The 11,620-nt window shown below is 34.6% G+C and overlaps 1 protein-coding gene across 3 annotated transcripts in view; it reads right to left on the bottom strand.

Annotated features, from left to right (window-relative positions):
- Positions 1-2,632: 2,632 nt before the first annotated feature.
- Positions 2,633-11,620, bottom strand: part of LOC101744081 (protogenin B) — a 108,509-nt gene continuing 99,521 nt past the window's right edge. For all 3 annotated transcript variants that reach the window (XM_038011828.2, XM_038011829.2, XM_038011830.2), the window contains one exon: positions 2,633-11,014. In XM_038011828.2, coding sequence (XP_037867756.2) covers positions 10,772-11,014 — 243 coding nt within the window. In that variant the 3' untranslated portion in view covers positions 2,633-10,771. The remainder of the gene's footprint in view (positions 11,015-11,620) is intronic.

Here is an 11,620-nt window from a genome sequence, read left to right as displayed (position 1 = left end):
CGTGGCAGCCATTTGACTGAAATTCCCTACGTAATGTCATCGAATACGCCGTAAATTAGAATAAAAATTTGTGGCATATCACTTAAACGTATTTTTTATTTTATTTTTAAGTTCGAGCGCTCTTAATAAAAAACCTGTTATGAATGTTTGCGATAGCACACACAGATACAATGCAAAACTGCCATTCTTGACTACTTTTTAATATTTGATAGTGGTGGAGACGACAATGTATGTGTTTAGTCACGTATAACGCAGATATACAGCCGGTTATAGGAAACCATTTACTTTACCAGGTAGGTACGTAATTACTGCTACCAGTATTGGAACATATATTTGTTTATCTATACAAAGAAAAAACATCACGATAATATAATATCATGAAATATAGTAAGGAGAGAATTGAATATAAAATCACTGTTTATTTATATAATAGGGGCTTACTGGTATTAGGACCTCTTGTGAGTCGGCACGGGTAGGTACTAACACCCTGCCTATTTCTGCCGTGAAGCAGTAATGCGTGTCGGTTTGAAGGGTGGGGCAGCCGTTGTAACTATACTTGAGACCTTAGAACTTATATCTCAAGGTGGGTGGCGCATTTACTTTGTAGATGTCTATGGGCTCCAGTAACCACTTAACACCAGCTGGGTTGTGAGCTCGTCCACCAATCTAAGCAATAAAAAAATAATAAAAAAACGTACTTTAACCCCAATACATAGATATAATGTACTTTTAGACGATAAAACTACGTAAAAGCTTGTTGTACAGACTTCACTATGTGATTTGAAGTTTACCCTGGCCCCCTGGCATACAGACGCCACCCGTGTCATTGAGAAAGGTCGGACCTGTTGGACCATTCTTTAAATATTCGTAGTAGTCGCAGTCAGATGCATTGGCATGTTTGACATAGAGTGAATTTGCAAACCGTTAATTTACTGCAATTTTAAAACTTATTGTATAATCTTAAAGCATTTTTATCTTTTTTCTTAGTATAAATTGGCAGGCCACCTCACAACCACTCGGCGTTAAGAGCTATATCTCCCTACAAAGCCGCCCTGATGCCGGCGGAATGACGACCATCTCACAACTCAGACTATGACGTAAATAATCTCGCTTAGCGGCAGAACTGGACAAGTCAATGGCGTCGCTCCTTGTGCGGGACCCAAATTATGCAAATATATAATAAACAATGACTTAGCGTGAAAACTTTTGTACGTTTTATCTCTTATGTTTAAATAATACGCCTGTTTTTTGGTATGAACTAAGAAAACAATATTCGTGGATATTCGTTGCAGTTTGATAATACAGTTTTGTTTATTTCAAAATTAGAGTAAGATCGCTCAGACAGAAACTGGCATGAAACCGAATACTTCGTATAGTCAAATTAATTAAATAACTGAGAGAGAGAGCGGGTTGATCTAGTGGAGCGTTTAGGCTTGAAGGGTAGCTGTTATTAACGTTAACACAATATCTAGCCTGATAAGAATCCGGTCCCAAGAGCCTGTATGTTCTCATAAGCTCTGTTCTCCGACTCGCGTCGAAAAGAACCTCCATGGACCTATCTGCCAATAGAGAGAGCACTTACGTCAATCTATAGATGTTATCATACCAATGGCGCCTTAACATTTGAAATCCCTGCATTCGAAGAAGGAATTAGAATAGGTAAACATTCAACGAAGATTACTTTACAATAAAATTCAGTGATTTTAGTCGAGTCTGGATCTCTAAGCTATAGTAATTTCCAGGACAATTATTTAAATAAAACTTATACTACTACTATACTACTTATATACTTATACTACTAGCGGTGAGCTGCTGCTTGTTAGTCAGTGCGTCCGTTGAGCGTCTGATAACATTATATAGCTGGCCCGCGACCGTGCCGCCTTCATATTAGGACGTCTCTACCTTATGAATTGCAAGCGAAGCAAATTGTCCCTTCGAAATAAGGTGACACTCTACAAAACTTGCATACGGCCCGTCCATGACCTAGCAAGTTTAGTGTTCGCTCACGCGGCCCACACCAACTTGAAACCCCTTCAAGTTATTCACTCCCGTTTTTGCAGGATAGCCGTCTGAGCACCATGGTTCCTAAGGAACGTGGATCTCCATGATGACCTGGAGCTTGGCTCAGTCAGTAATTATCTACAGTCGACATCATTGCGCCACTTTGATAAGGCGGCAAGACATGAGAACCCTTTTGTCGTGGCCGCTGGGAATTACATACCCGATCCTGTTGACCGAATGGTAAATAGTCGACATCGTCCAAACGTAATTACTGATCCTCCCGATCCATTAACATTTAAAAGTAACGGGCCGTGTGCAAATAAACTTTCATAGGCAAAAAAACGCATTAAGCCCAAGTTCAAAATCACATGTATATTGTTACTTTTACAAATAATAATCTTAAAAAACTTAAAATAATTTAGAACCCACTGCCCAGTGATGGTTTTCAGTTACGGGTGGTAGGATTAATAGTAAAAAAACAGGTTGTAAAATTACAGTTGGAAAGGTGGACCAGCTGTTTCTGGGTGGGTGTTGGTCTTTATGTTGCGTCTATGGGCTGTGGTAAGCACATAAATCGAGAGCAGAGCTCATCAAAAATCGTTGGAACATGAAACAGTAAATAAAATAACTCTTTCTTTCTTCTTTTTTTAATATCATTTTCAAATTCGACAAGACCGCAACATTACATATCATTCAATATCATCGGTAACAATAATTACCATATCAAAACGGAATTATTGAAATTACTTTTTTTTTAAAAACACTACATTTTTATTAGTAATTATAAAGACTCAATAGAACACTTATCTAACGGTGATGGGTAAAATAGGTTGAGGTAGATTCATTTTTTTAATCTAATTTTTTTCGTGGGAATATGAAGTTAGTTTTGTCTTTTGAACACGCTTCAATCAGATGTTTGCATGCAATAGCTTAGGTCAATGATTCTCAAAGCATTTTATATAATATATCTAAAGAGTTAGCTTGGAGGACCCATACGTTTGTATGGGACGCTACCGAAGGTCTGTCTCGAACGGATAACGGAGCCAACTAGTTTAAAGCAATCCGTTATGTTATGACAATAATTTACTATGACATTATAGTTGAGGTTATTTTTCTAAATAAAATACGTATCATATCTCTAGCTCCTAGATTGACTCATAAGAAAAATCGCTAAAATTAATATAATGCAAACAACTAGATAGCTTGATTGGTTTCAAAGAACAATAACGAAAACTCACATTAGTAACAGTTTGATTTCTCTCAGTACACATAAGCCAACATGTTGTAGCGCATGTTGTACCTGTTCGACATAATATCGGGAGCCAACGACCTATATAGTGTGGCCCACAAACAAACAGGACTGCAACATTCGCTTTTGTTATGTAAGCCCTCATTAAAGTTTACAATTTCACCAAATTGAGTGTTCAAAAGACAAAGGAAACAGTCTTTTAGAAGTTAATAATTATGTTAACATTGGTGTTCATAACATTCATTTATATAAGATAATTTTATTTTGAAAGCATATATCTGACTGAATTCCAAGAAATCGCATATTTTATTGTACTAGAGCTACTCTCGCTTAGAATGTTCCGAAGTGCACGCAGCCCGGAACGCAATCGACTTAAACACGTGGCGTTGGTAGCCGTGAGAAGCCAGGGCTGAATTCAGTCAGTGATATTATCCCGTTTTCAATTATTGTTGCTCTCAAAGCGAACTCAATAAGTTCATCAAAGGATAAAAATGGCAACATTTAATTAATAAATAATTCGGCTCCAAAACGCTATGTTTCATTAATGACATATTTAATTCTAAATTCACGTTCATATCCCCACTTATAACGTCAATTCCTTATACGATAAATAAACTGAGCAATTCTATTGTTTTTTCGTTTCGTTGTTGACAACTCCACGCGTTGCCATGAATAAACAATAAAATGTATCAGTTAGACTTGCACTAGATGTAAAGCGCGGATGTGGCTAACCTTACATTCAAATTGAGCCATCACACCCATCATTATTTATTACATTACTCATTCAAATTCGACGCAAATTGCTTTTGAGTAGTCTAAAAAGTAATTGCCAGATTGTTTTCTGCAGCGTTTCAAAGATTCTTGGTCGAAGGCAGGGTAAAATTCCCTTTTCCAACGCTTCGAATGCTTGCCCGATGATTTTACTATTTAATATAAATATTTTTGCATGTTCTCAAAATTAACGGCATGCTGAATCGATTGATAAAGTAACAACTTCCCAGGTGATCGGGAAATGCCTCAAAAACCCTGTACAATATGTCGATTTTTATTGTCGTCTGTCATTGTTAGAAAATTAAACTATTCGGTCCGGTTTCGTCAAATTTCGTCGGTTTCGTCAAAAATCACAGGACAATTCTGCAGCGTCAGGTTATAACTACAATTATAATTCCCCGTTTACGAAATGTTAAACATTCGAAAGTATAATTCATTACTTTTTAAACTACTCTACAATAAAAAACAGCTTCCTATCGGAACAAAAGTTTTTTAAAATCAAAGAAAACAAACCAAAGGTAATAATGACATTGTTTGATAAACGATAATTTTAAGTGAAAAATTTTAAGAAAATAAACATCGCTACGAATAACGTGAATACTAATTTATTAAACAAAAATAATGGACGAACTTAGTATAAGTACATCTCTTACAGTTCGAACAAGAGCCGACTCGGAATAGCTTGTGTCAATTCAATCCTATTTATTTCAATGCATTAGATAGGATGATATATTTCTTTAGGTTGATTCAATTTGAAATAATTATAACATGCTAAACATTATGCCTATTGTGAAGATGTTAAGAGCCAAGAAGTGGAGAAGAAGTGGTCTCAGCTGTTTTTACTATTACATAAACATATTTAATTATTTCAGAATCTTGTTTTTGTTTACAAAGAAATTACCATCCTGAGCAAATGCAATTTTGACAGCTATTATTCGACTGCCTACTATCCCAAAATTAATGTAGGGTAAGTATTTTAAATATTAAATTCCCCAAACATATTAGAAACAGTTACAATATTATAAATACACTTGTCATTTTCTTAACATACGAAATATTATTTGATCTAGATTGCCAACATTGAAAACAGTAATCAGTATGAACAACATTTTAAAACTGTATTTACAACAATTAAATATATAATACTCTATTGCTTTGTAATTACATTTATCACGAGATAACTATACCATATAACAGACCGATGGCTGAAATAAATAGTCGCACAAGCCACAATCAGCAATCGCGTTTTGAAGTTACTCTAGTGCGCGTTTAAAAGTATTTTTTAGTATGTTGATTATTGGTTGTTCTAAAACTATAATATGTATTACAGTTGTAATCGCGTGAAACTTATGACATGTACGACCACTTACATCATTCAGGGACGTGTGGTCACGACACGTGGTTAACATTGTTTTTGTACATTCAACTGAATTGACAATTTTGAACATTTCGTTTCTACATATAACTATAATCAGTTTTATGTGATCAACAAGTGTTTGGTAATTTTTAACAACGACATATAATATAATAATTACGAAGCCAGTGTAACAGGCGACCCCGTTGAGAAGCATATTTAATTCTGCTGAATCAGGACTGTGCCAAATAATTTGTAGATACTATTTGGGTTGTGTTGTTGGTTGATTTGTTGACATATCAAAGGCATTATAAAAAAATGTGTCAATCTAACTGCTATAGTTACTGTGCCTATAAATAATAATAAACTTCGGCGGACAAAAACTATTGCATCAATTGGAATGTGTTATTTTCTACTGTATAAATAAATAATATATAACTGTGGAATGAAATACCCGCTAATTGTGTTTGCAACATTAGTGCGTTTGCAGCGCTGTGCAAATTGTGCCCAAAATCATAAAACTGTTGGCTAGTGGGAGGCACTGTGTGACGTCATCGATTTAAGCACGATATCAGAAGTTCAAAGTTCAATTTATTACTTCTTGTAATATTAGTAGCTTAATTGTACTATATATTAAAAGTGAATGTAAAAAAACCTTCACTTAAAAAAACACCCAAGCTGTAAACCTATGAATTGTGATCACAACAATGATCAGTTTCAAGCACTGTTTAAGCTAATGACGCTATATACTATATTTTATATGCTAATATTATTAAAAATATAATGTATCGAGTGTGAAAATACAATACGTCATAAAGATAATACGTGTATTGTAACAAAAGAAAAATATAAAAATTGCAACTTGTGGCTACTTAGTTTTGAATTGGCATTGCAATGACCGCGCGAGCCAACCCACTGATTACGTAAAAAAAAACTAATAAAACTGCGTCATTTTCTAAGTATACAGACAGACTGAGTACGGGTTTAAGTATTATATTGCTTATTTTCCACTCGAATGGTCAAAGTTGATGTTATTAACTGAATTGTATTTGACCGACCGCGCCAAATTAATTTATTATTAGGAATATCTGCACTTTTAGAATATGCATATGTATGTATATATGCATATCGACGCTTGAAAGGCAAACGTGAATAAACGACAATAACTGCTTTGTACATAAATGATAGGCAATAACAATATGCGCAAAAAAATATATTTCTAGGTCTATTAAAATCATTTCAATCCTACAGCTAGATTCGTTAAAATAGAATTTTTTTCAGGTATTTCAACTTTAAATTAGTATATTGTAAAGTTCACTCATTGTCGCTTAATCACGTTTGCCTTTCAAGCGTCGATATATATATGAATAAGTTATGCTTTAATCTCGCTTGTTCTTTTATTGGCTTACAAGTTCCGAATGCACGTCAGTACCCGTAATCAGACAACCAAACAACGGATATACCACGTAAACCTGAGAACACGTAACAGTGCTATTAGATCGTGTCCACGATTCCCGAATGTATTCCGAATCGATAGTGACATAAATGTTTTTACCTTATTTATGAACAGGTAAATAAATTAGTTTCTGGAAATTTTATAAGACGTTAATAGAATTGCGACAACGTTGAAAGAAATCCTCGTTAGGTTGGCACTTGGTATTCAACAGCAGATGAAACTGTTATGAAACACAGCCACTATGTGGTCATCCGTCTGGCGCGGCTGGCAGGATACCCGACTGAATAATAGTGAGCTTGAAGGAAGAAGGTAGTGGAGGCGACCTGAGTGTACCCGCGCGGCACACGGCACGTGTAGAATTGCGAACGAAACTTTGAAGTCAGCAGGGCGTATCTAGTTTAATTACTATTATTTTTCAATTAATTTTGTTCATACATGTATTCAATCAAAATAAGCGGTATATATCTATTTATTGTATGTATATATTTTGTATAATAATGTATTTATTGCCAATAGTACACCGCAACATACCTGTTATATCTTTATTTTTTTCCAGAATTTCTGTAAATTAAACGGTTGTCTGGAAGAGATTTTTCACTTTTAGCGAGAAGACCGGCTATTGTACAAATGTATCTGCTTGTTCACTGTGTACAATAAAGCATATTCTCTCTCTCTATTCACTAGTATTATTCAGAAGATCAAGGTATGCGAGTCTGTTCTCTTTTTCTAATTAGGTACTTCTCCTACTCGTTTTGTAGATAATCTGTTCGAAGTCAGACTAGTGGTTACCAAAATAAAGACTGATTAGTATCGATACTGCTACGCTCATTCTGTGTTCACATAAAACTATAAGTAATAAAAGTATTTAATGAATGCGTATTAGTGATAACTTACTAATATTAAGAATGAACATTTCCACCATTCTTCGAGGACAATTTCCTTATATCCAATGTGTTTCAATTTGTAAAATAACATTGAAAACGACCACTTTAACAAATCTGTGTTGTTTAAGGCGAATATTAGTAATATTGTTTAACACAACCTCGAGTGAACTTGTGATTGTTTAAATTATTAATAAGGTACTCGACACAGTTCAATCTTACATTAAAATGTAGTTAAAAGTGATAACTAAGACAATATTAAACCTTAAACCGTTTCATTAACAAACTAACATTAATTATTAAACACAAATATACCGATTTGAACTATATTAAATTTCTTATTGCTTTTTCTTATACATTTTTTAAGCACAGACCGATATTTTTTTACTGTCCAAAATTAAGCCCGGTGGAATATTTAAGGGTCGGATTATATTATTATAATAAAAAAAAAATTGGTATTAAATCACGTAAGAGGCTCGGAAAAAGTAAAGTAAAAGTTGCTACTTACTACATGCAGTAGTAGTAATAGCTGCTTACCTTGAACTGGGTAGGTTTGCTTATTAGCGTTTTAAACTTTTCTGAAATTCTGGTAGGTACTATTGTACTTCAAAAGAAATCACCAGAATTCTACTTCCAAGAAATTATTGTAAGATAAAAATTGAACTGTATAACATTTGTATCATCAACAACAAAAAAAGTGTAAAAGATAAAACCTTGAAAAATCACTGCATCTGATATCCTAATATTAAGTTATACGGAACCAAAATTTACACCCTGTGACAAAATCTAGGGTCAAAGATAAAAATCTAGAATTTTCTGAAACCCTAAAATTACACTTAAGTCTAATTAGCTTAGTGTAATTCAATTATCAGGTACATTTTCCCTTTTTATAGTATTAAATCATCATTTATTACACGGACGCATAAAGTTGAATTTCATCGACTTAGAGGAGAGAGAAACCATATAATTAATTAATCAGCAATACATTTATATTAATCTGTTGTAGCACGTGGAATGCTAACCTCACCGGAACGATTCTAAGAGGTAGTAGATATTATTAGTAGTAGTTTAAATAGCTTTTGAATTCACTCCGTCAAGCTGGTGACTGATAAATATGTTTACACATAGTATCGGCTTTCAATAAATACACAGAGTTAAGAGGAAAACTCGTTAAAATTAATGATCTGCATGTAATGTACGCGCCGGTGTGTGTGGCGATAGAGTGACGGACGCAAACCATCAGAATTGCAACATAATATGTAGATTCAGCGCGAAAAGAAAATATACAACCTATAGCACCAACCCGGTCGGCGAATAAATGATGATTTCATTTCTGTACTTTATAATAGATATTTACAATCAAAACTTATAAAAAAAATCATAAGCTTATATATCTACATCTTCGTTTTCACACTTTATACGTTCCAAATTGATTACATTTCAAACCATTAAAAGGGTGTATAACTTATATAGGTAATTGTACCGAGGTGCTTCATTAGATAAAGGTAAAACACGACAATCGAATAGAATTAAAACAAAACGTGATGTTTAATTGTATTGTTAACTTCTGTAGAGATAAACAATTAGAAAATAATCTATGCATCTTTGAACTATGGAATAAATAAATGGACATAATTTCTGTAACAGAAAGTCTATGTTGATAATCCAACGGTAATGCTGTGCAGCTTCGGTGCTAACTTTGCACGCACGTGGCTGCTTAACGTACAGACTAACTAAATAACATTTCCAGCTTGCTATAGACGGATCGCAATGGGCAATATTGGAAAACTATAAATAAAGTTAGATGCGCTCTGAATAATAAATTATGTTTAAAAACAACTGTTTGAATTTGAAGTTTAAACTAATTTAATAAATATTGTCAACAAATCATCAGGGTTGAAACTTAACTTGTTTAATCTAAGGATAAAATATCAAAGAACCTTAAGTCGCTAACAATAAATAAATGTACTATAGGCTGCGGGGCGCGGGCGACGTCCGCCGCGCGCGTCGCCTGTGCAGCGAGCAGCTTACAACAAACAAAATGAGGTAGTTGCTAATTGTGATATGGAATTCATGAAAACAGTAGCAGCAGTTCAAACAACGCGGCCCTAGCGCTATATTAATTATTATAGTCTCATTAATATTTTGAACGCATCAATAACATCAAGGATAACGCGTATAAACATTTTTTTAAATTTAATATTATCGAATAGTTCGTTGTAATATTTTTATTTTTATTTATACATTATGTCAGATTTATATATTATGTACATATATATTATTTTTATTTCTACCTACTGGTTTTAAAGTTAATCTATAAGAATGGTGTTATTTTTATTTTAACTGTAATTATTCGTTACTATAATAAATTTTGTGTGCGTTTTTCATGTTATTGTGATGTGATTGTCTGGAGTGGAATGTCAACTTCAATTGTGAGATAGCTTCTGTGGCTTTTTAACCTGTTATTTTGTATTGAAAATAAATATACATCTATTTTATTTCAACGTCCGTAAATATTACCGAATGTTATTAACATTTCATGAATTTATTTTTTATTTATATCTGTGTTCGGATTGTATTTTGGTCTATATTTTGTACGATTACTTTGCACTAATGGTATCCACTATTATTTTTTAGTACTTTATTTCTTGGTGCTTAACAGTTCTGAGGCTACGCTTAGACAAATGCTGTGAAGTGTTTGTGCGGCATGAGGCATGCGGTGTTGGTCCGCAGCCACAGCCGCACGCCGACCCACGCGCGTGTCGCGAGAATAACTTCGCGTGGCATGTCCGTTACAACGACCGACAATTTTTCATTACAGTTTAGTTAAATAACTCTTAAATTATTTTTACCCGTACTATTGTTTACGAAATATCAGCCTTATCGAAAATAAAGTCTATAGGAACGAAACACGCCAAGCTATCCTCGCCAGCGTCCGGGGCGACGCTTCAGATCCTGTCCTATACAAAACTGTCAATCTCAAACTGGAGGGACGCGACCGGGGGGGGGGGTGCTCCTACCCCTCGTGTAGTTCCGCGCGGGGGAGGGGGCAGGGGCACTCAGCCGTTGGGCTGAAGGGTGGGCTGCACTTTGGTGTCTTCCGGGGAGGAGGGTGCGGGGCGGGGGAGCTCGTTCATGTTGTCGTCGGGCAGCTTGTTGTAGCCGCGCGACAGGTCGTAGGGGGTGTGCGTGGGGGGCGGGGGGTCGGGGGGCGGCGCCGCGCTCTCCTCGTGCCGCGACAAGTCGAACGCCACCTCGTACCGGCGCTCTCCCCTGCGCGCGCGCCCGTTCGGCCTCTTCGACTGTACAGAACACTTTATTGAGTTTAACTATTTTTACACGCTTTATATTAGCATCACTTGTATGTATGTTTGTATGTTTGTAACTGACTCCTCTAGACGCAATTTTGACCCACTTTAAACGGCCAGATTTCATTCAAACTTTGTAGATTTATCGAGGACAAATCATTATTAAAAAAAATTAGAAAAAAATTAAAAGAATTGAAATTCATCTAAAAAATGAAAAATAAATAATAGTTTAAAAAAACTACTAAACACGCTTTATATAAAATTCAACTAAAAAATAGAAAATCAATTTTAATAAATTTAAATTGAAAATAGTGTAAAAAAATATATATATTATTGTAAAAAAAGCGTGGGGTGCATGGTGTTATTAGTTATAAATATTTTTCTGACAGATACGAGTAGAAGAATTATTATTTCAATACCTAATATCTTAAAAAGCACCCCACGCTTTTTCTATGTTTTAGTTGAATTTTATTTAAAGCGTGTTTTTTAGTTTTTTTAAACTATTAATTATTTATTACAATCAGTCAATGAATAAAATATCAAAACGGAACTTTGTCTATCCGTTAGCGCTTTACAATTTTGTTTTTATAGAAGGTTCTA

This window comes from Bombyx mori, chromosome 6, assembly GCF_030269925.1.
Source record: "Bombyx mori chromosome 6, ASM3026992v2".
NCBI lineage: Eukaryota > Metazoa > Arthropoda > Insecta > Lepidoptera > Bombycidae > Bombyx > Bombyx mori.
This window is presented reverse-complemented; position numbering and strand designations above follow the sequence as displayed.